This window comes from Metopolophium dirhodum, chromosome 1 (genome assembly GCF_019925205.1).
Source record: "Metopolophium dirhodum isolate CAU chromosome 1, ASM1992520v1, whole genome shotgun sequence".
In the NCBI taxonomy this organism is placed as follows: domain Eukaryota; kingdom Metazoa; phylum Arthropoda; class Insecta; order Hemiptera; family Aphididae; genus Metopolophium; species Metopolophium dirhodum.
In genome coordinates, this window is record NC_083560.1 from 152,757,404 (window position 1) to 152,782,012 (window position 24,609).

The following is a 24,609-nucleotide window of genomic DNA, read 5'->3' on the forward strand; positions in this document are numbered from 1 at the left end:
ACCTTTATACCATAACATGTCTATTATGAATCTTATTATAAATTCTTAGACAAATATTTATATTCCCAATGATTTAAATTAGGTTATCAAAAATCAAAATTACTTATTTATTTTCATAAATTAATTAATTTTGTATTTAAAATGTAAAAAAAAAAGTTTATATTCACGATATTATGTACAGCCGAAAGCCACATTAAATTATTAATACATTATATTTTAATATAAGAGTACATATTGGTGTGAGGGGGCTTAGATGCATTAAGGAGGGGGGTATGAATGTATTGTCAATAGGTACTTAATCACTCATCAATATTACATTCAATATTGTTCTGTGATATTATACTATTAACTATTAAGTAGGTTGATAATCAAATAAGAATTAAAACAAAGTGATTTTTCGAACATGGATGATTGCTGAATTTATTGAAATATTTAATGAAAAGGAATCAAAAGAAAAAGTATCTAAAATAGACTAATGTACCACTTTAAGAATTTAATTTATAGTCAATAATTATGTTTTACCATAGGTATGTCACTCTCTATACGGGTGATATACTGATATCACAAAGTGGTGCACTGGTGCCCAACGTGGGGCTCGAACCCACAACCTCGAGATTAAGAGTCTCGTGCTCTGCAGACTGAGCTAGCCGTTTGAACAACTTATAAAAAAAAAGCTGTTGTTCTAGTATCTACAGAAAGGTGGCTAAATTAACTATCCACAGGTGAAAAAACCAGACCTCTAAGTCGAAAAGGGGCACTAGTCGACCAAAAACCGAAAACAAACGAAAAAAAATAATAAAAAAAAAAACATGAACTATGAGCTTGTTTTCAAAATGTTCACACTTTAAAAACGACTTGGGACTAAAAAATCAAACACACTAACAGCGCGGACCTAAGGGTAAAACATTAAATAAATAAATACGAAAAGTTCAAAATAATTATTACTCAAAACATTAGTTGGACGTATAACATAAGAAAACGTATGGGTATACGAAAAATCAGTTAATGCGTTTTCAACTTTTTTCTACCCTGATTACGGGCGAAATAATGGTCGTACGCACTTCGACCATAAACCCTTTTTAAATCGTTGTATGCCATAATACCGGAATCTTGAGTTTCGTAATGATCAAACGAAAACTCAAAATCCAAAAACCACGTAACTACGTAATTTTCCAAGTACAAAGACATACGAAAAATCATAGCTCCCGAACCAAAAGTCGGATAACCTTGATCTGGGTACCCATCGATCCGGGGCAAAGACTTCTATAACATCGACTACTAAAACGGTTCGCCGCGCCCAAAATCTAAGTAACCGTGCCAAAAAAATCGGCAATTTAGAACTTTCGATGCCCTAAAGAAGAGGAAAAACGTTTCCTACGGTCACGACACATGATACCGAATTTGATCATCAACTTCCAATCTACCCAAATATCGAGTTTCAGAAACTTGGTACAAAAACTAAACGTTTTCCAAAATACACATGGGGGAGGATTCGAGGACCCCCGACTGTGGGAGTAAATTTTAGAGGGTCCTAAACCAAAACGTTTGGTGAAGAAACAGTCCCCTTAAGTTGAAACCTGGCCGAGAAATACTTAACTCAAAATTTGAATTCAATGATATAATATCATTGTATAAGAAAAACGATTCTGAGTAGATACGACGGTATGTCAGTCTAGGTTTAAGACATATTATATACTTATCTATGGTATTAAAAAAATAATTCAAGTATAATAAATTCCAAATTAATCATATCACAATATCCATTAGGTACTTATAACGCATTATACATCAATAACAAACCGTGATACTATCACAGATATATAATAGTTTACTTTAGAAGTTTCAAGTACCCAAGAATAATATTGTACAATCACAACAAAATAACTAAAAAGAATATTCTAGGTTTTTTAATTTGTAATTCGTCCAAATTTGAACTTAAAATGACTATAAAAATAAACTGTGTTTATGTATTTTTTAGATTTTTTGGTAACATAATTAACTACTTACGTGGAAGCTTGTTTTAAATTTTCAATCCTTACCTATAAAAGTTGAACATTTTATAAATGATTAACTACAAAATAATTATTAAATTTTAAATTTGATAAATGTTGTCCAAATTTGAACTTAAAATGCATATAAAAAAAAATTGTGCCTATGTATTTTTAATACTTTTCAACTGCTATTGTAACAATATAACAGGAGCCTTGCATTAAATTTTCACGCTTTTTTACCCAACAAATAAAATTTTATTGATATTTATAGAAAAAAAAACTAAAAAAATTGAAAACTGACAATGTCCGTAAACCGTTCAAAAAAGTCAAATTATTTTCAAAATTTTATCGTGTATAGAAAATGCAAATATAAACAACCAGTGAAAATTGCATGCATCTATGGTAATTTGCTTTAGAGTTACACCAAAAACCAAAATCGATTTTGCGTAAAAATTCCCGTTTTTTCTTTATTTTTCTTTTGTTTTTCACGTCGCTTTTGAAAACTACCTGGAAATTTAACTTCTGATTTTGACCTCCCCAATGCACCAACGATATTCACTTTCCCATCGAATATGATACTGAAGTCGAAAATCGAAGCATTATTTCGACTACTTATCGTGTACACAGACACAAAAATAAAAAAAAACACACATCATTGTAAAATCAATACATTCATCGTTTCACTCAGAATCTAAAATGATATTGCTATTATTATATTAAAAATAATATTAAATTGTCGTGAGCCAAAACAAAATGTTTATGATATGAGACAACTTACTATATGGGTTGAAAAATGAAACTACAAACGCTTCCCCTGTCTCAAGTATATTCACAATTTATTACAATTACGTGTATTTTAAAATTAAACTCCTACAATTAAGTTATTTGAACTCAAAAACTACGAGAAATAATTAATGCACACCTATGGGCTATAGATCATTTTTACCTTCCGACCACAAGTGATTTCCGATAAAACTCTAGGGGCTGTCCTCGTTTTAGGAATTCCAGAGCATCTCCTCGTAAGAAAGACTTATAATTTTTTTAATGAGCAAAGAAATAATAACGAAGGAGACAAAGAGTACAAAATAAATAAGCACTAACTTAGTCAAAACCAATGGGACTGATTTGGACCAAACATTCAATATGGGGGGTGTCGGCTCGTCTTTACAACCCCCTAATTAAATTTATAAGGATAACTCCGGAAGTAGTAGAGTACTGTATGGTACAGGATATCAGTAGCAAACTACTAAAGATTGGCTCATATTTGGAGAACCAATATTTTGAATTGGGGTTGCATTATGGCTCCATACCACCCCCTCCTACTAATGATCCCCTGTAGTTCATTAGGGGTTGTATCACAAACGATGAAACTCGAGCACAATCCAGCACAAACGTAGCACAAACGAATGGCATAATTTAAATTCAAAAATTTGGAGGTGGGGGTGCAGCCGTTTCGCTGGCACCCCCACTAAAGATCCATTCTAGCTCATTAGGGTTTGCAGCACAAACGATAAAACTCGAGCACAAACCAGCACAAACGTAGCACAAACGAATGGCATAATTTATATTTGAAAACTCTGAGGTGGGGGTGCAGTCGTTTCGCTGGCACCCCCAATCATTATTCCTTATAACTTTAGAAGGGTTGCAGCACAAACGATTAAATTCGAGCACAATCCAGCACAAACGAAAGCCCTTGGTTTGAATCTGAAATTCTGAGGTGGGGGTGCAGTCGTTTCGCTGGCACCCCCAATCATTATCCCTTATAACTTTAGAAGGGTTGCAGCACAAACGATTAAATTCGAGCACAATCCAGCACAAACGAAAGCCCTTGGTTTGAATCCGAAATTCTGAGGTGGGGGTGCAGTCGTTTCGCTGGCACCCCCAATCATTATCCCTTATAACCTTAGAAGGGTTGCAGCACAAACGATGAAATTCGAGCACAATCCGGCACAAACGTAGCACAAACGAAAGCCCTTGGTTTGAATCCAAAATTCTGAGGTGGGGGTGCCAGGGAAATACACCTTTTAAAATTCATTAGGAAAAAGTTTGTTTGTCACCACAGTGAATTTAATAAAGTGCCAACTGAAAAAAATATAAAAGGAAATTCCAAAAACACTCAATGTCCAGCATATATATTATGTACAATAAAATTAGACACACCGTGGACAAGAAAAACTGATAGTTTTGTAAAGGTAAGAGTGCCAAACTATTTAGTACCTACTTTTAAATTACTAAATATAAATTAATTACTTTTAAATTACTAAATAATAAATTACTTAACTACTTTAATTAATTAATCTTTTGTAAAAATATATAATATAATACTATAATATGTGATTCATACAAACGGGGTTGTATCTTTGAAAAATACTAATAATTATTAAAGTAATTTAATTTAGACTTATATTGGGATTTTAGATTTAAATGGTGTCTTACATGGAGAGATGAAACGGTTAGAGGTCATCAAACAAATAACTATTCAGAAATAACCGTCAGGGTTTTCAAAGACGTTGTACTTTTAAGAGTCAAAGCTTACAACGTAATAGCTTTAATAGATTTTGTTTGTACAGTATTAAATGATTATTACCGCCGAAGATTTAGGGAGTTTGCAAATTCCAGAACATCTAAAGCTAGGTTATTTCTTCGAGCACAGTCAAAAAAAGCAAATGATATTAAACCAGAAAATATTAGTCAACTTTCTGAGACTGAATATATAATACAAATGTCTAGTGATGAATCATATGAAGTAAACACAAAAATTGGTATTTGTTCATGTCAGAAAAGAAAATACGGTTCATTTTGTATTCATCAATGTGCAATTTATATGCATTTTGATGCGGTGTCAGTAAATTTCCCTCCAGTGACACCGACAGATAAGCATTCAATTTCTATTTTAGCTGATGGTGATGACTCACTTCCATTAACATTTTTTGATCCTCTTATTCCCAGTACATCACAAAATAAACTTAGCTGCAATAATGATTTTGAAAACTTACATGATACTAAAAATGATAACGCATCCAAAGAAGATCAATTACCTTGGACTGAAGTTAGTGAAGTTATCACACAAGAACCTATAAGTGTATCAATGGAAAGTATAGTAACTTTAATGAATAATTTAAACAATAAATATGGCTCATCTGTATCAGGGTTACAACAGTAAAAAATTAATAGTGAGGGAGCATGGGAGACTTTCTTACACACTGCTGGATCATCATCTGTACCATTACGTAAATGATCAGCCAACAAAGTACAGCCTACTTCAATTGCTAGACGATCTATAACTTTAACTCGAGGTAGCAAACGATTTCCTGTAGGGCGTCCAGCTAATGTAGAAAATAAAAAAAAAAAAGAAATGGAAATCTAGGGAGTAACATAAATAAAAATCTGCCAAACGCAAAACCACACGGACGTGGCCATTAAGTTAAAATATAAACTATTAATTACCTATTATATATTTAGGCACGTAACTATTAAAATATAACACATTCATTTTAGTTATTTTTAATATATACAGGAACGTCTTTGAACTACAAAAAATAAATATAATTTTATCAAAACATCAAAATAGGTTTCTGGTTTGTATTTAATCATAAAATAAATCTATTATCTAAAGTAGGTATATAAATACATAATTTAAATTTGACTAAACTTTTGTTCTACCTACCTATATGAATAGTTTTCCACTCTGCTCATACAAGTTTTAAATAATATTAGGTAACTTATAATGTAGGTATCAAACTTTACAAAAACGTCGGAAGTACTAGGTACCTATATACCTATAGTTAACTTAGGTGGTAGCAATTGACAATTGATTATGTGTATAGTTTTTTGTTATAATTTTAAATTTATATATAAATTGCTTTAATTATTTCTAAAATTAAATCGAATATAAGACACAGAAGCAGACCTAGATTGTAAAATTACGAATACTAACATATATTTTTATGATGAAACAAAATACCTAACTTAACCAATAATATATTATAATTAAGTTATTGATTGTTAAAATTTAAGTTTCTTAAACAATGCCTAGTTTAAAAACACCAAAATATATGTTGCATAATAAAATTTATAATATAAGTTGTTACATATAGGCTAGAAACCTATACAGGTAATTTTATTTCATTAATTTTAGGAGTAGACATTTTAGATTTATGTTAATATATTTTTTGAATTATTATTTACCTACCTTCTGTGGGTATATCATGTATCAAATATATAAATACCGATACGAGTAGCTCACGGCATCACCGAGACCGAGTAGGCAAAAGTCTGTAAAATATAAAATCGAACGCTTCGAAGTACGGCCGCAGGCGGTCAATAAATTTAGCGGGGAACGCGAATAAGTCATCAACGGGGAGGTCCGACGTCTCGAATTTTGAAAAAAAAAAACGTAAAATGTTCGTTAAATACGAATATATTTTGATAAGGCGGAAGTGATAGCGAAAGGTAAACCTAACAAAAAAAAAAAACGCGAAAAAAAAATTTCCGAATTTACATGGCCGCCGCTAATTAAAATCGATCCCGGAGGCCGGCATAGAAACCACGGCTCCCGGGTCATCCGCACCAACGCCTTACCTACCTACATACCCGGGTAACAATTTAGGTATCAGAAAAGTGCCAAAACTGATCAAAATGGTCTAGGACCGTTCCTATATTATGGTGACGGACTATAGTGCCTCCACTGGTCCCATGGCAATTTTGAATACTGAATATTAACATTGCAGGACCGTCCAAAACTCTTAAATGGCACGTTCCAGAAAAGTGCTCTAATGGATTACTTATCTATAGGCACCATTTATTCAGGCTTAATATAGTGCCTACACTATTTTGTAACTATGCGGCACCAGATTTAGGGACGTATAAAAGAGGCATGTGGGGGGGGGGCGTTTTGAAATAGCCTCATGATCGTATTTTTACTTAGGTAGCAGTGCCGTAGCTCGCGGGGGGGGGGCTTAAGGGCTTAAGCCCCCCCTGAAATATTAAATTGGAAATTTAATATTTGCCTGTTGCTGGCATGAATCGTTACTCATTTCTTGTATCTACATTCTACCATGATTGTAGTACTCTCTATATTCACTATTCATTTTTTTTTTTTTTTTGAAATGACTTAAAACCAGCAATTACTTTTTATGAATAAGATTTGGTTATAGAAAATTACAAATTACTTGAGAATGGAATTGAATTTTGTAATCAAAAATGGTCCAATGAAAAAATTGTATTCCAAAAAGTCCCTTGATTATAATACCAAAGTGTCCAGAAGAATTGTTTCCAAATATAAATGTTTTTTTAAAAATACTATCTTTATTACCAGTATTAACTGCATCAGTCGAAAGAATTTCTTCTACTTTAAAAAGAATAAAGCCGTATTTAAGGAACTCTACAGGAAAGACAAGACTAAATGATTTAGTACTGATGAATATTCACAGCTGATATACATATTGATTCTAAAGTAATAATTAATATGTTTGCTTCATAAAAAGAAAGAAGATTAGATTTTAAATTATCAAAATATTGTTTAATTATTTACGCATCTTTGGTTTTTTTTTTTTTTATTATTATTATCAAAGTTAGTAAAATCTGTATTTTTAGTTAATTTTACAATTATTTAATTGACTTCATTTATACCTAATATAGTTCTTATTTATATGACTAAATTAAAAATAAAAGGAAAAAACTTATTGGTATTGAAATATAATATTATAATAATAATCTATAATAAATAAATATGTCTCCAGATTGGTTCCTGAATTTCTAGCTAATTTCATTTAAATTAATAAAATAAGATGTTTGAATGTGAACAAATAGTTAAGATTAAATTATATTTTATAAATGTTTGAGTATGGGATTGAGACATAAATCAGAAATGCATTACTTCAAATATAATAAAATCTGCATTTAAAAAAAAAAATATTATTAAGATGAAAAGGTATTGTTTAATTTGAAAAAACAATTGTTAAAAATCATATTAATTATTATTAGCATTTTCTTCGTTATTTATTTTTGCTTTTTCTTTCTCTTTTTCAACATCCCTCTTGGCGTGTTTCACAAGTTTTCCACGGTGCATTCAAACTTTATTTCCTCTTCATCTGTAGTGCGAAACCCAGATATAGCTTCTGAAATAAAATTAATATTGATATTTATATTAATGTATTTTTTGTAAATAAATAATAGGAAGAAATAGTATCATTGAGTGTTATAAAATGTATCATTATAAAAACTAACGTTTAGTTAAATAGTAAAATGGAGTATTATGGAAATTTAGCCTCCTGCCTTTTCCTTTAAATGTATATTGCATTGTCAATTGTTTGCTGATGAGTGCTTCTAAGCATGAAACTGTGGCCCTGCAACTCGTCACTTTTTCCACGCTTGGATTTTTTACCATAATTTGATGCCTTAAATAATTTATCTACAACAAGATACAAAACATAAAAATAACAAATACATAATTATTATCTAAAATTAAATTAATTTCTTACAATATCCATTTCTGAATTTTTGTCGGAATCCAAAAAACTTTTTAATATTGCTATTCGCACATTATTCTGCAACGGAAAAGTGCCTTCTAATGATGATGGCAATTTTTGTATTGGACATGATATTGGCCTCATTTTCTTATTGCTAGCACATAATAAACTTATTTTTTGGTCGGTTATTTGTTGATTGGCAATCACCTATACAAGGCAGAAAAACAGGTACACTACTAATGTCTAATACACACTTTAAACATTTATTTTATGTCCAAAAATCAAAAATATATAAAACAAAATTTACAAAATCATAATAATTATAGATACCTTATCCAAAGTTTTTTGTAGAATTGTCACTTGGGTAAGAATAGGTTTAGTTGCTTTTTTTATTGCATTTTCAATAATACATGCAATATCATTGTCCAAAATATTTACTGTATTATTATGGTCGTCAATTCCAATAAAACTTTCTGTTAAATACATTACATTAATAACATTTAGAACGTTAATAATTATGTAGTTAAAAAAATGTGCTTATAAAATACTGTATGTCCGTGAAAACTGGGTAAACTTTATAACTCAATTACCTACATTACTCAGTACACCATACATATTTTAGAATTCTGTCTGCGGGATATTGATGAACTGTTAGTTTAGTTTCATTTCCCGAAAACAGAATTCAAAAATATGTATAGAGTACTGAATAATATGGCCAATTTAATTATACAGTGTACCCTACTTTTGAGGATACATGGTATATTATTGTAAACAAATTAATGATTATTAGATAATATTATCGAGTTTTAAGTAGGTATATATAAGTTTATACCATTAATTGGTGCATTATTACTACAGTTTGATATGGGTTGCATTGATATTTTGTCATCATTTAAAACAAAAAATAAGTCACTGTTATTAAATACTTTTGCAAGATCATTATTAGTGCATTCATCTATAAATAATAAAAGGACTACATATTAATATGAAAAGACTTGAATAAATGGTGTCATATTTATATAGTGTAAGTCAAGTTACTCAATAAACTATAAAGTAATTTTCTTACCAAAATACTTTCCTAAAATAGGCTATAATAAAAATATTATTCTTATATCCTAGGTTATTTATTATAATTGTAAGATTGAAATTGTGTACCAAACTGTTTTTCTTCAAAGTAGAATTATTTTTGGTTGGTACATTTCTCAAATGATCATCATTATTTAAAAACTAGCTCTTATAATACACGTAATTGTGAACATCAAGGTCGGACTGGCTATAAAATACCTTAAAATTATAATCAGATAGGTACGCGTTTATAATTATTATATATACACTATAATATACATAGGCAAGTCCAACCGTGGTGATCATCATAATATCCACATAATTATGTAGGTATAATACTTGAATTATACGTGTAATAAAGTAGGTATAGTATTAATTTAACTAGTGCGAATATATCTATGTAAAAAAAATTCTTAGACTACTTGCATGGTTTATACTTTATTCTTACCTTTCAAAATTGATCCTGCAAAGATGACAGACAACGGTACCGTTTTAGAACGCAACTCAAACTTGAAAGAGCAACCACATCAACTATCGAGCAAAACCACACTTGAACGATACAGAAATTCTTTTATTTAAGTTTTATAACAAATAATACGTATAATTAACTATAAAGTGATTATAAAAATCTGAAAATAACTCATTAGATGGTCAACTGAATAACTGATTGTTATTTGCAATAGTCACACACACACACACACACACACACACACACACACGAGCGCGCGCGTGCTTAACATCTAATATAGGAGTACGCGCCTGATCAGCTATCTTACCATTTATTTATTTTACTAAATTAGTATAAAGTAAATATGGTATATCCAGGTACAATATTAAATGAGTTATACAAGGTTTTACTCTCGAAAATGTACAAGTTATTTAGTAGTTAAATACTGTAACGTCTCCTCTTCACCTGGGCTCTTACCCGTTCCGGTGTCGTTCTGTTTTTATTAACGAGGTCTCGGAGACTCGACCTCGGTGTGTGATATTATTACTAGGGATCAGGGTTACCTTATGTGAAGCAAGTACTCAACGTAATGTATATATATATATATATATATCTGTTATTGATGTATTATTATTATTTACTACAAGTTACAATATTGAAAGTATACTTATAAATTATAACTCCGGGCTACCGATCGGGCCATGGTGTGTCGTGGGTGCCGATGTCCAAATGTGGGTTGAGCTGGTCGTCCGCAGGTCCTCTTCAGGTCGTTGTCAGCCCTCGAGTTCCACTATCGACCACCTCACTGTCGACTCTTCATTCTTGACCATCCAACCATCAACCGCCGACTCTATTCTATCGACTACCTCACTGTCGACTCTATCATAACTGACTCCCGCCAGGCGTCCAGGTCGGTATTTACACGATGTGAGCTAAACATCGCGTCAGCATAATATATATTTCATACATATATATACATACATTTGTTATTACTAACACTCAGCATATTAGCCGTGCTCAACGTAGGGAGTAATGTACGATGTCGATGACGATAATTGTTACACTATATACTAAACCATTTCTCATTTCAAAGTACTTATCCTCACATTTCTTCAACCGCTCTTTTAACTTGTTAATATCTGTATCTTCAATCTGTTTAATCGACAACGTTTGCTCGAAAGTATTTTCATACAACATTAACATATTGGTATTCCGACTTAATGCGTCAACGTGTTTCATTTTACTTCCTGCACGATGTTCAATACTGAAATCATAATTCTGAAATAATAACGCCCATCTTGCAATCCGAGGGTTCATATCTTTCTTGTTCATAGTCAACTTGAAACTTTCACAATCAGTGAACACTTTGAACTTAATACCATTGAGATAAACATGAAAACGCTTCACTGCATACACTAACGCCAAACACTCCAATTCATAACTATGATATTTAGCTTCTACCTCAGTGGTTCTCTTACTATAATAAAATACTGGATGCATTAGACCGTCTTTCTGTTTCTGTAATAGGATCACTCCATAACCCAATGCACTAGCATCACAATGCACCTCGGTTTCAGCTGACGGAGAATATAATGCCAAAATCGGCATTTGCACCAACATATTCTTTAACAACTCAAAGGCCTGTGACTCCTTCTCCCCAAACTTAAATTGAGCTCCCTTCCTTAACAGCGCATACAGTGGTGCTGCCAAAATGGAAAAGTTTTCAATAAATCTCCTAAAATAACTGACTAGTCCTACAAAGCTGTGTACATTGGCTATTGATTTAGGTATTGGGAATTGTGTCACTGCTGCTACATTAGCCGGATCCGGTCTAACTCCATCCTTATCCACCACATAACCCAAATATGTTATCCTCGACTGCAGAAAAAAACATTTATCTTCCCTCAATTCAAGCAAGTTATTATAACATGCTATTAATACCGATTCTATTATTTCCAAATTTTCTGCTATAGTTTCTGTGGCTATCAACAAATCATCTAAATAAACTAATAACTTTCCAGACCTTATTAATTCCCTAAATACTGTTTCAATATATCTCATGAATGCTGAGGGACTATTGCAGTACCCAAAAGGCAATCGGACATACTCATATTGCCCCAAAAATGTTGAAAAAGAGAGATATCTGGACGACTGTTCCGATACTTTCACATGGAAATAGGCATTCTTTAAATCTAACTTTGTGAAGAAGATCTTCCCTCTTAAATTATCTAATAGATCATCTATATGTGGAATCGGGTAATGTTCTTTCACAACTCTTTTATTTAATTCTCTCAAATCCGCACACATTCGATATGTATTATCTTTCTTTTTGACTAATACTATGGGCGAACAAAATTCAGATTTACTTTCCTTTATAATACCTTTATAACTCACAAATTATATCCTTCACTGCGTTCCTCTCTACATATGATAATCGTCGAGGTTGGTAATTAAAAGGAGTGTGGTCTTTCAAACTTATATTAACTTCGTAGTTTATCTCAGGAGTCTCTGGCTTTAACACCTTTGAGTAACAGTTATCATATATTTTTTTTAACTTACATCTATCACTAAATGACACCTCACCTATGTTCAACTCCACCTCATCTCCCAACTCATACTCTATTAACCCTAAGTCAACCAAGAAGTCATTACCATTACACTGTTCTTGCTTCGAATTTACCATAATCCTACCATCTTCACCAAACCAAATATTCATCCCCTTAATAAAATCTCTACCCAATAAACATTCGGATAACATAGTCTGATCATCTACCACATAAAATATTTGTTTCTTATTTAAATCATAATCAACTAATAAAACCGTAGCATCAGTAACATCTTCAATACTCAATTGAGACCCGTTGATACCCGAAATAAAAATATCATTATTAAACGGTTTTCGTTCACTAGTCCGGATAAGATGAGACTTAATCAAAGAAATTGGGCTACCACTATCTACCAATGCATTAACAGTAACAGTCTCCTTACATAATATTATACTTACCCTTACATTATATGCTGGCTCCAACAGTCTGATCTCTCCTGCTGATCCACTATGTTGCCGCTCGTTCTGTCGCCGAGATTCTTCATTTGTGTCATTCCTATTTTTCTGATCACGTTCCGGACACGCTGATCGATGATGTGCTGTTGAACCGCAACTGTAGCATGCTCCTTTTGGTCTTACTGGACTGGGACAACTTGGCGCAATGTGTGTTCTGGATCGATAGTTGTAACATATCCGGCTTGTTGCTGACTCAACACCCTTCTGACTCCTACTCGAACTTTCTGCTTTGGGCTTAGGACTTTCTCCTCTGGGCCACTGCTTCTCATTTGAATTGGACAAAACTATTTTATTTTGAAATCGAACATTTCTGTGCTCCACTAACCGCATGTAGTCCATAATGTCAAATAGTAACTCATTTTAGTCATTATGAGTACGGCTTAACAAATATTGAAATAATTCTTTCGACTGGATACCGTCTAATAACTGTTCCTTGGTATCAAACAAATCTAATTCCAAATCTCGACAAAGTCGAACCTTTTCGTGGAAGTAGTCTAGAATACTTTCGTTTTTACCTTGCACCCGCGCTGCCAATGCCTTCCATCGACTGCCCGTGTTAACCTTTCTGAAGAACGTTGCTTTAAACTGCTGTTCAAATTCTGCCCATGAATTGAATCTTCGCCCAATATACCATTGGCGGGCTGGACCATCCACGTTTACTCTCGCCGCCTCCAACTTGAGTGCATCCGACCAACGATGTAATGACGCCACTCCACAGAGCGTGCTCAACCAATCCGCCGCTTCGTGGGGCTTACACTTACCATCAAACGTTGGTAGTATTTTTGACAAGGCCGGTGGAGCGTATACCTCCTCTGGCGGTTTCTCCTTTATCGCTAACATTCTCATTAGTAATTCATTCTGTTTGAGTAATGTCTGCATCAAAATCGCGTTCCCGTCTTCCTTTACATGGCTCTGAGTGTTCCGAGTACTCTGGCCGAAGATCACACGATTCACTTCATCAGTAGAGTACTGCGTCTCGCCGTCGACATTTTTATCCGCATTCATCTGACCATCCATAATTAACATTCGTTCTTTATCCGCATTCATCTGACCATCCATAATTAACATTCGTTCTTTATCCCACTTCTGATGTAAGAAATAACTAATACTTTCGTTTACAACAATTTATTACTTTCAATAACTTCAATACACATACATAATAATTCAGTAAGTTAGGAACGACGTGCGTCCCACGTTCGCACACGACAACAACAACTACGAATATTAAACATAACCTCTAACATGAGTGGAAAAGTAATAATAATAATAATAATGATAAAAGTAATAGTAATAATAATAGTGATAATAGTAATAGTAATAATAATAGCGATAATAGTAATAATGATAATAGTGTTAATGTCACATAATATAATAATATAATATTATATTATTTAATTTAAATGACTGTACAATGTTTTTAATTAAAAGTAATATTATAACAAAAAATCCCCGGTTAATTACTCCGTAAATCCCTCTAATAATATTCGACTTCCTATCCCTTATTTTTGTAGACTATAAACTATAAAAGTCCTATTACTAATTTTTCCTAAATGATTTAATTTCCTAATTTACGCGCTTTACCATTTAATCTTCTAAACACTAACAATTTTTTTGATTTCTAATAATTATTCTATTAACTTATTCTTAGTAACGTTATACTATTTCTTATCCTAGGGCGCCCCTATATATAATCTCTCTTTTTTTTTTCCAAAACTTTTCAAAATTTGACGTCAATTACTTTAACAAGGTCATCTACTGCCTTTTAATTCAAAATCTCTTTTTTTTCAATATATATCACTTAAATTCTTTCAACAATTATATTTCAATTCAAAATTCAATATTTCACTTTAATCAATTATTCTCATATATAATTCAAAAATGCTACGCGCGTGCATCAATTTCCTAGATCAGCCTATCGCCGTCTACTTTAATTTATTAGATCAGTCCCCGCTGTCTATCACAAAATATCATATAATACTTAGGTCAGTCCCTGCTGCCTATCACAAAATACCATAAAATACTTAGGTCAGTCCCTGCTGCCTACCACAAAAAATCTCAGATCGGTCCTTGCCGTCTATTTATCATAAAAATCCTAGATCAGTCTACAGCTGTCTATCACAAAAAAATCTTAGATCGGTCCTTACCGTCTATTTACCATAAAAATCCTAGATCAGTCTACAGCTGTCTATCATAAAATACGTATATAGTTCTTCCCAAGCTTGTTTCCTATTTTTTTTTCTTTATTTATTTTTATTCGAATATTTTTCCCTAATATTTTACACCACCACCAAGTATAAAATAAACGCTGATATATATGTATCAACGTGAGACGTGCACTTCAAGCTATACAATTTTAATTTTAATTATCTATCTTCACTTAATTAATATACTCACAACAACGTTGTTGCCACTGCTGTGTTCATTTTCCTTGATTGTCTGCTGGCCCGTCTTGAATTGTTCGTTGATTCTGGAGTCGCCTTGGTTGATCAGACCTCAACTGTTACCTCCGTGGAGCTGCTGACGTGGTGTAGCCGTTGCGCCGGTACTGGATCTCCGAAGTTGAATATAGCCGCCTTGACTGCTAGACTCGCCTTTGGAAATTTAAATCCACCGCTTCGACTGCTCGCCTCGTCTTGAAACTCCTTGAACCTCCTTTTTCGACTGCGCCAGTGTAATATTCTCGGTAGCTTGGTACCTACTATCGTAGTACTGATAGTAGATAAGTGGCTGCCGAGATATTATAGTTGCAGGTCGCAGACAATTTGTTTGATGTTGTAGTCGTGGTTGATAATAAATAAAAGACAATTGTTGTTTTATTGTGAATTTTATTATATTGTTGATAATTTTTCTAAGTCCAAAATATGCTCGTACAGAGTGGCGTGAAGGTGCTTGCACTAATGGGTGGTAGTACACGTCTGAAAACAGGCCGATTCGGGCTCCCTTATATATGAAGTTCCCCGTACCCCTTGCCTATAGCTACTGTATCTCGACTCACGGATGTGATGTGTGTGACCATCGTTCCGGCCCACGCATTTTATAACTTCCAGTATAATTCTGTGTATTCGATTTGATATAATCATTTTTAATATAATTTTAATATTTTTTATAATGACTATCGTTGCGTACAGTGTTGTAATCAAAATAATCATTCTACTGTTCCACATTTTTATACTTTGAACATTGTGGTATACAGAGCAATTATATGGTTCAATGAGTTCCCAATATCCGTTTCCCAAACAAGACATTAAAATGTAATATTATTTAATAAACAGAAGGAACCCTTATTTCCGTTTCTATTATCCGATATATGCCGAATTACAGTATCTAAATTTGACGCGGCTACGACGGTGGTGGTGGATGGTCCGCGGAGAGCCGGTCGTTGGTGTGGTATATTGGGTGGCACACTCGAGCGTAAAAAAACAAACACAATTTCGGGTATCGAAGATTGGGTTTATTTTACCCCGTACCGGGTACACGTAGATATATAAATATATGTAACAAAGAAATATATCAAAAAAAAAGAACAAATGACGGCGGGCTATATGAAAATATATATATATCTCTGGTTGTGGTCGTGGTACGTGCTCACAACGTGTGTGTGTGGTTTTTAGAGACGAACGGTTTTTCTCTAACTGACGAGTTTACGACGGCCGGTACTCGTTCTACCCGACTCGCCTTCCCGTCCCACCTTGTGCCTTTGTGGCGCGGTGGGGGAGTTGGCGTTGTCGCGCTGTAGCCCGTAGTGGCGGTTGACGAAAAGTGTAGACTGGTCGCTGCGGTACCTGTACTTTGTACTGGTGGCCGCTGCGTACCGCGTCAAATTATAGTATAGTATGATTATGTACCCGTGGGATTTGTTTTACTATTAAGTAGTAGCTTGCTTACTACATAAATAATAATCTTTATAACATATAATACATACTTTTTTTCCGTTTTGAAGGTTCATCTATATCAAATTCTTCGCTAGTATTAAAAATAAAATTATTATATTTTATTTTTAATAAATTGATATTTACCGCTTTTGACATAATACTACGTCATCTAAAAACTGTAAACTTTTTAAATGAGGCCACTCTCTTTTTATAGATGCACTGCCAGATGGTGCAATTTTTTTCTCCCTAGTGTACTTTTCTTTTAAGTACTCCCAACTTTTTTTTAATGCAGGAATTGAATATTTTCCTTTTTAAATAAGTCGATTATAATAGTAATTGGATTTTATAAATTGTCTAATTGCTTTTAGGTTTACCATTAAAATTTACATATATACTATTCCACAGATTACTCTTGATCGTATCAGATCCTTCACTCAGTGACAATTTGAAGTTCCAAAGCGGTGCACATGGTTCAATTAATTCAATGAGTTTTGGCATATCAATTTTAGCAACACCTTCTTCTTCAGACTTTTTATAGTTCTCAGCCGACACATCATTAAAATCACCTAAACATATTGTTTTTACAGTACTATCATACTATTATACTATTAGTATTAAAAAAAATATTACTAATTTCTAAAGAATTTGTATTTTTTGGTAGTTTCTTATTAACCGTTTTTAAACTATTATTTATGTTTGGTTCATCATCCTTTGACTTTATCAACTTATACTTGTTTACTTCTACTTGAAAATACATAAATATTATAAAATGAAATATTGTAATTGTTTGTGTTAATTTATATAAAAATTGTATCTACAAGTTAAATAGGTGAGTCAACAACTTTTTGATACTCATCAGAAATATAATGGCACAAAGTCAAAACACCAGTTATGTGCCTGTGCACACCAAAAAAGTGGTTAATTTAGGATGGGCAAAAGTAGGGGTGGGTGAACTGATCCTAAAATTGTACCGTTGTTGACATACCAGTTTAATTTATGTCTCAATTAAATTTAACCAACTAGTATTTTAAACATACTTCCTGCAGCCGTATCTTCTTTTAAATGATTTTCACTGCATTTGTGTACGCTATTTTGTACAACAAATATCATACACCCAGCACACAATCGTCCCTAAATATATCAAATTTGAAATGTCTATAATACAGTATTTTACTATTTAGTTACTGTTTATCTGTACCTACGGGTTACATTAGCTCCCTACCAATATATTTTATAGTTTTGTACCAATTTAGATTTAATATAAGATACGTAGGTATTAATATTTAGTATGTATATACATAGTTGTGTGCACAGGATATAAATACTTTTTTTTATAAAAAAAACCCCTGCGAAACCGGTTTCCAGTCCATTATATCTTAGTCCTTGTTTATAGCTGATACAGTCGTTCACTGACACTCGGTGTTCTGGTGGGAGTGATGATAAGAAATTTTTTTTTAATAGTATTGTTTATCTATGATATATCTTGTTATTATCGATTATGACCGTTATGGGTATTGTTAAATTGAAATAAAATTTCGCTTTGACCGGTTTTTACTGTTGTGTTTGTTAAATTGCCCAGTAGCAGTAAATTTAACGAATATTTAGGCATTAATAAGTCGCAAACGGATTCCTCAAATTAAATTCTGTAAACGTCAAAATTAATTTTTCAGCATGTTTATAGATTTTTCGTTATCGAAAATAGGTATTGCCATTTGAATATCGAAAGTTGATAGTGTTTTATCAAATAAGGGAGGGAGTTAAAATTATCAAAATTGTAACACAGTGTATAATAGTAAAATATAGAAAGTTTAAAAAAAATTGTTTTAAAATTCCTTATACTTCCCGAGATATTAACTGGTTCACGATAAAAAAATCACCCTGTATATATCTATATCGGCTAAGTTATGATATCTGTAAACTTATTTAATGGTGAGTATAAGATAGTATTATAGGTACCTATCACATGATAATTGACATCTATCAATATATTATAAATATACAATATACATACAAGTCCACTGTGGTTTTCAAATAATGATTATGATTTTAGTTTGTAGTTTGAGTGAGGTAGGTACTGCAAAAAAATCTTTCCTACATATTTAATTTTTTTTCACCTTTATGGAATGGTTTAAATTCAAGTCGGAAAAAAATCAGGACTTACTTGTAGTGGACAAATATTTACACATAATAGACGGGATACGTGAAGACAACGAATATTATAAATGTGTGGATAATTGCGGCGGCCGTGCAATATTAAGACATTCAAACGAGGGGCTATATTTTAGCCGAAAATATTAAATCCGACAGTATTTTAGCCAACAAATATTACGACCGACAGTATTTTAGCCGACAAATATTACAACCGACAGTATTTTAGCCGACAAATATTACAGCTGACAGTATTTTAGCCGACAAATATTACGGCCGACAGTATTTTAGCCGACAAATATTACGGCCGACAGTATTTTAGCCGACAAATATTACGGCCGAAAAATATTTGCACCGAACCGTATTTTAGCCGACAATTATTTACCCCGAACCGTATTTTAGCCGACAAATATTTACGCAGAACCATATTTTAGCCGACAAATATTCGTGATAAGATATTATAGTTGAAAATATAAAATGGTAAAGACCTGGGTGAAAGACGGCGGCATAAAATGTGTGGCCAACAATTAATTTCTTAAAATTATATTTTTGTATGTGAGGTTTCATCATTGTTCCACTGAATGATAATTATTATATTATTTGATAATAATTATATTTTATTTAAACTATATACCACGATTTAAGATAATATACTATATATACTGTATAATATTATCTTAAATCGTGCTATATACCCATAGATAATAAAGATATCTTTATTATCTATGTATATACCACGGTTGTCGGGTTGTGGCTGGAACAGAATTACAGATTTTGATAACAGAGAGACATAAATTTCTCGAATATTTAAAAATTAAATAACAGCGTTTTCAACATACAAATACAAAAATCTTAATATAAAATATCTAAAAACCTAACTACTGCTTATAAATTATAACTACAAGTTAGCAATACTAACTTAAAAATAAATAAATTAATATAATAATTGCATAAGTTGTATACTACCGACGTACCTACCTAATACCTATTGGTTGTAACATCTTATAATACGTGTTTCCGGTATGACATTTAATTTTAAACTTTTAATTGAATTCTGATTGTATCAAATTTGTGATATTTGTGTTTTTAGACGGCTTATTATGCATAGATTACTATTACCACTACACTACCACCACACTCATTTGCAGGCCGTACTTAAAAATATTTTTAATATCACAAAAATATTGAGTTATAATGACACAGCCCACAAGTGTAGAACAAATTGGAAATGTATCCCTCCTACAGATTTTTTACTGCTACTAAAATAAACATTATTATTTATATGTAATATTATACCTACTCAGCAACCTAATATTATATAATTGGCAAGAAGACATACATTTTCACCACTAAACACATTATCTTTCTTGAATTACTGTTAGAAGCAATCATAATAAAATAAACCACTGAGTTTATAGTTTAAGTTAATTTTATTAAAAATATTATCGATTTCTTGTGTTAAATTAACAAAATTGTTTTAATACTACCTATATTAATTAAACAAACAAATCTGAATTATTTCAGTAAACACTATGCTATGTTAATAACTATCAGGCACAGCATTAGAACTTTTTTGCAGGGGGTTCTGAGTGGTTCAGATACATTTTGTACATGAACAAAAACAGACTGGTTTTTTCATAAGATACAGTGATTACTAAAATGGTCTATGGTCGAAATACGTGCGATCATTTTTTCGCCCGTAATCGGAGTAGCAAAAAGTTGAAAAATACATTAAGTGATTATTCGTATAACCAGACGTTTTCTTATAGTATACGTCTGTATAACATTTTAAGTAATAAATATTTTGAACTTTTTTTCGCATTTATTTTAGTAGGCGTGTAGCTCATTATTTATTATTATAAATCGATAGGTATATAAGAATAACAAATTAAAACCTATAAAATAATAGATCAATTCACTCTAATATATATATTTGAGCAAACAACACAACATTGGATATACATTTTGAAGTACTAGTACCTTCAATATGGGTTGTATCGTCTTGTAATCTTTGAGGCTCAATGCATCGACCCCTCTAGATCAAATTTATGTTCTCAAAAAAACCGTGTATCGTATTTAAGTTTGAGAAATTAGCAAAACAATATTTCCCGCCAATTTTTATTTTGAATAATTCAAATTTTGAACACGTAATTTACCTAATTAATAATTGAGATAAAAAAACTATTACTGGCTATCAAATGATCTAGGTACACTTCTGCTTCGATCCTTGAAGGTTTCATAACGATAGAACTTATATTGAATGATTTAGGTTTTCGATATAATACGAAATTTAAAAACCTATCTAAAAACATAAATCCTTCAATAAAAGTCCTATCGTTATGAAACCTTCAAGGATCGAAGCAGAAGCGTACCTAGATCATTCGCCAGCCAGTAATAGTTTTTTTATCTCAATTATTAAGTAGGTAAATAAAGTGTTCAATATTTGAATTATTCAAAAAAAAAAATTGGCGAGAAATTTTGTTTTTCTAATTTCTCAAACTTAAACACGATACACAGTTTTTTTGAGAACATAAATTTGATCTAGAGGTGTCACTGCATTGAGCCTCGAAGATAACAAGACGATACAATCAATATTGAAGTTTTTAGGTTTGCTCGATAAATTACGATTTTTGAAAAACCAAATCCTTCAAAAAAAGTACTATATTCTTGAAACCTTTGAAATTCTAGTATTGGTTCAAATTACAACTTAATATTATGATAATATACAGTAGTATTCACTTCTATTTAGGATCTCAGTCCTACTGCTGTACAATTTGTAATGAAGGCAATTTCTCCTTGTATTATATTTAAATTGTATATAATATCCAAAAAATATATAATAATGTACATATTAATATACTTATATTGACCTAGTAGTAATACAGTAAAACCTCCTTTTACTGGGCCCTCCAAAAGAGTCCAGTAGTAGTTTAGGAATATTGAATGAAATTTCAGTACAGTCTAATGTTATTCTACAATTTTTAAAATTATTGAAACCTTCTGGCAAGCAATAATTTTGGTTGAAGTTAACATAAAAAATGTCATGAATAACACTAATTAATGTTAAAATAGTACTACCAACAATGGATTCACTAGTTTTAAATCTGGCTAAGCTAAATTCAATCTTAATTGTATTAAAAACATGAGAATTTGGTCTTTAAGACAGAATTTTTCAACTTTCCAGCTATAAAAATAACTAAAATTAATTTTTGAACATAAATCAATAATTGTATCAAACATAGATTTAAGTACTAATACTTAATTTAAGTACTAATAGTAGAATTCAAACAATATGTTATGAGATTCAAGAGAATGGTAACCGAAAGGATGATTTCTTAGGAAGGATTCTTCTTTTTTTAAATCTTCAATTTCTTTTTGAATTAAATACATTTCTGCTTGATGAGTTACACTGGTTTTGGATGTTTTAATATTTGTTTCTGTTTCAATAATATTTCATTTTCCTGTGAAAATTATGTATTTTTTACTTTTTTACGCCTTAAAACAGAAGTAAAATTTTAGTTTTTAATACCAATATAATTGTAAATTAACAATACAAATATGCAAGTATCATATAATTATGTTTCCTTATTCATTCATTTACTTATCGAGCTGAAAAGCTTTATTCTAACCCAATTCTACACTACACATTTATTTGTGATAAAACAATTATAAGTAATAATAATAAAATATATATTTTGCAAAATAAACAGTGATACATTGTATAGAAAAATATAGTATAAATTAGATTGCAGCACCCCATATAAGCAAAGCTTGTGCTGGGGGAGCAATTCTTATCAATACAATATTATTAGAATACATAATTTAAGACCATTATATTATATAACACTCATTTGACCCAAAACTCTATTATGAATAGGTATAAAATGTTTATTTTTCTATAGTTCAACTTAATTAAAAACCTAAAATCATTTACTTTTAGTTCTTTATAAATTAATGTGGTACTTGTATGAATTGATAAATTATGTAGATATTTAATTATGCAGTTTATAGTTACTATTAATGTGGATAGATGATTATTGAAAGTTCCTCCCCAAATTCAAATACCATAAGTATAAATAGATTGTACCAAGGATAAATAAATAATTCTTTTTTGTTCATTATTAATTATATATTTAACTTTTTTAAATATGAAGAAGAATTTTCACAAAGTAGTATTTAAAAAATGTATATGGCTATCCCATTTGAGTTTATAGCAAAGAATTAAACCAAGGTATTTTAATTTCCTCACATTTTCTAGTTTAACACACTCTGGCAAACATGTTTTATTAGATATTGAAACACATTTTGTTGAATGGACTATTAAACCATTGAGAACCATTGATTACCATTGATCACCGTTGACACGCAGATGACAAAAGCAAACGTCCCTGTAACACGTACAAAAAGATGGCTCAAAAAGAAAAACACAATAAATAAATATTCATTAGTAGGTATGGTTAATAATTATAAAAATTGTGTACACCAGCATAAATTGGAGGACAAACAGTGAATACTATGAATTGCAATAGTATAATATATTAGTAAAATAGTAGATATTATTAATATTTAATACTTAACTGAATGATTTGTGTATAATGAGTATGGTCCAAAATACTATAAATTATTTGTATCGACGAAAAAAAGGGTTTAGATTCATATTTTTGGTCGGTGTATATGTATAAACTTGTAAAGAACACGTATTAAAAGTTAGTGCTTACAGAAAAAAAAACACACAAACACCAAAAAAATTTATCTTTTTCTAACATTGTTTTCTACCTATAATAGTTCATTGTATTTCTTATGAAATATTGAATTATTGAAATAGCCGTGATAACAGTTTGATTAGAATTTTGAACTTGAACCGTCAGTCTTATCAAGATACGATGTGTGACGTTCTGACGTCATGCTATTTGTTCACAATAATTAATTTAATTAAATACGGTCGGCGGTAATATTTGTCGGATAAAATACTGTCGGCTGAAATACGGTTCGGCCAAAATATTTGTCTGATAAAATACTGTCGGCTAAATTACGGTCGGCAGTAATATTTGTCGGATAAAATACTGTCGGCTGAAATATTTGTCGGCTAAAATACGGTTCTGCTAATATACTTGTCCAATCAATTATTTTTCGGCTGAAATATTTTTCGGCCAAAATACGGGTCGGCTGAAATATTTTCGGCTATTTTACGCGCTCCCATTCAAACGTCGTAGTTATGTCTAAAACACATAATAACGGACCACATGGTCTTTAATTGGCAAAACGTGGTTTCCGAAATAAATTAAAGGTAATAATAATTGTATTAAATATTCTCATATAAAGCATATTCATATTTTTATAAGCAATTACCTACATGCAGTAAATTTTCATAGCTCATAACTACTTCAATTAGTTATATTTTACAAAATTTAAAATCGATTTTAAAATTAATTTTAAGACATGGACTTAGAAATCAATTTTTTTAAGTATTTCACAAAATTAAAAAAACTAAGAATATTTTTGTTTTTACACAACAGGATATTGTTACACTAAATCCAACGAAACCAATTCCTCA

At 31.4% G+C, this 24,609-nt stretch overlaps 1 protein-coding gene and 1 non-coding gene across 2 annotated transcripts; both read right to left on the reverse strand.

Moving 5' to 3' along the window:
* Positions 1-580: 580 nt before the first annotated feature.
* Positions 581-657, reverse strand: Trnak-cuu (transfer RNA lysine (anticodon CUU)). The gene has a single exon. It is a non-coding gene; the product is annotated as a tRNA-Lys (tRNA).
* A 16,280-nt stretch (positions 658-16,937) lies between these two features.
* LOC132933394 (uncharacterized) lies at positions 16,938-18,047 on the reverse strand. The gene is made up of 5 exons (XM_060999687.1): positions 17,945-18,047; positions 17,538-17,651; positions 17,282-17,473; positions 17,052-17,214; positions 16,938-16,998 (listed from the first exon to the last, which is right to left on the reverse strand). The coding sequence occupies exons 1-5, from the start codon at positions 18,015-18,017 to the stop codon at positions 16,938-16,940; spliced, it is 603 nt and encodes a 200-aa protein (XP_060855670.1). The 5' UTR covers positions 18,018-18,047.
* Between the last annotated feature and the right edge of the window lie 6,562 nt (positions 18,048-24,609).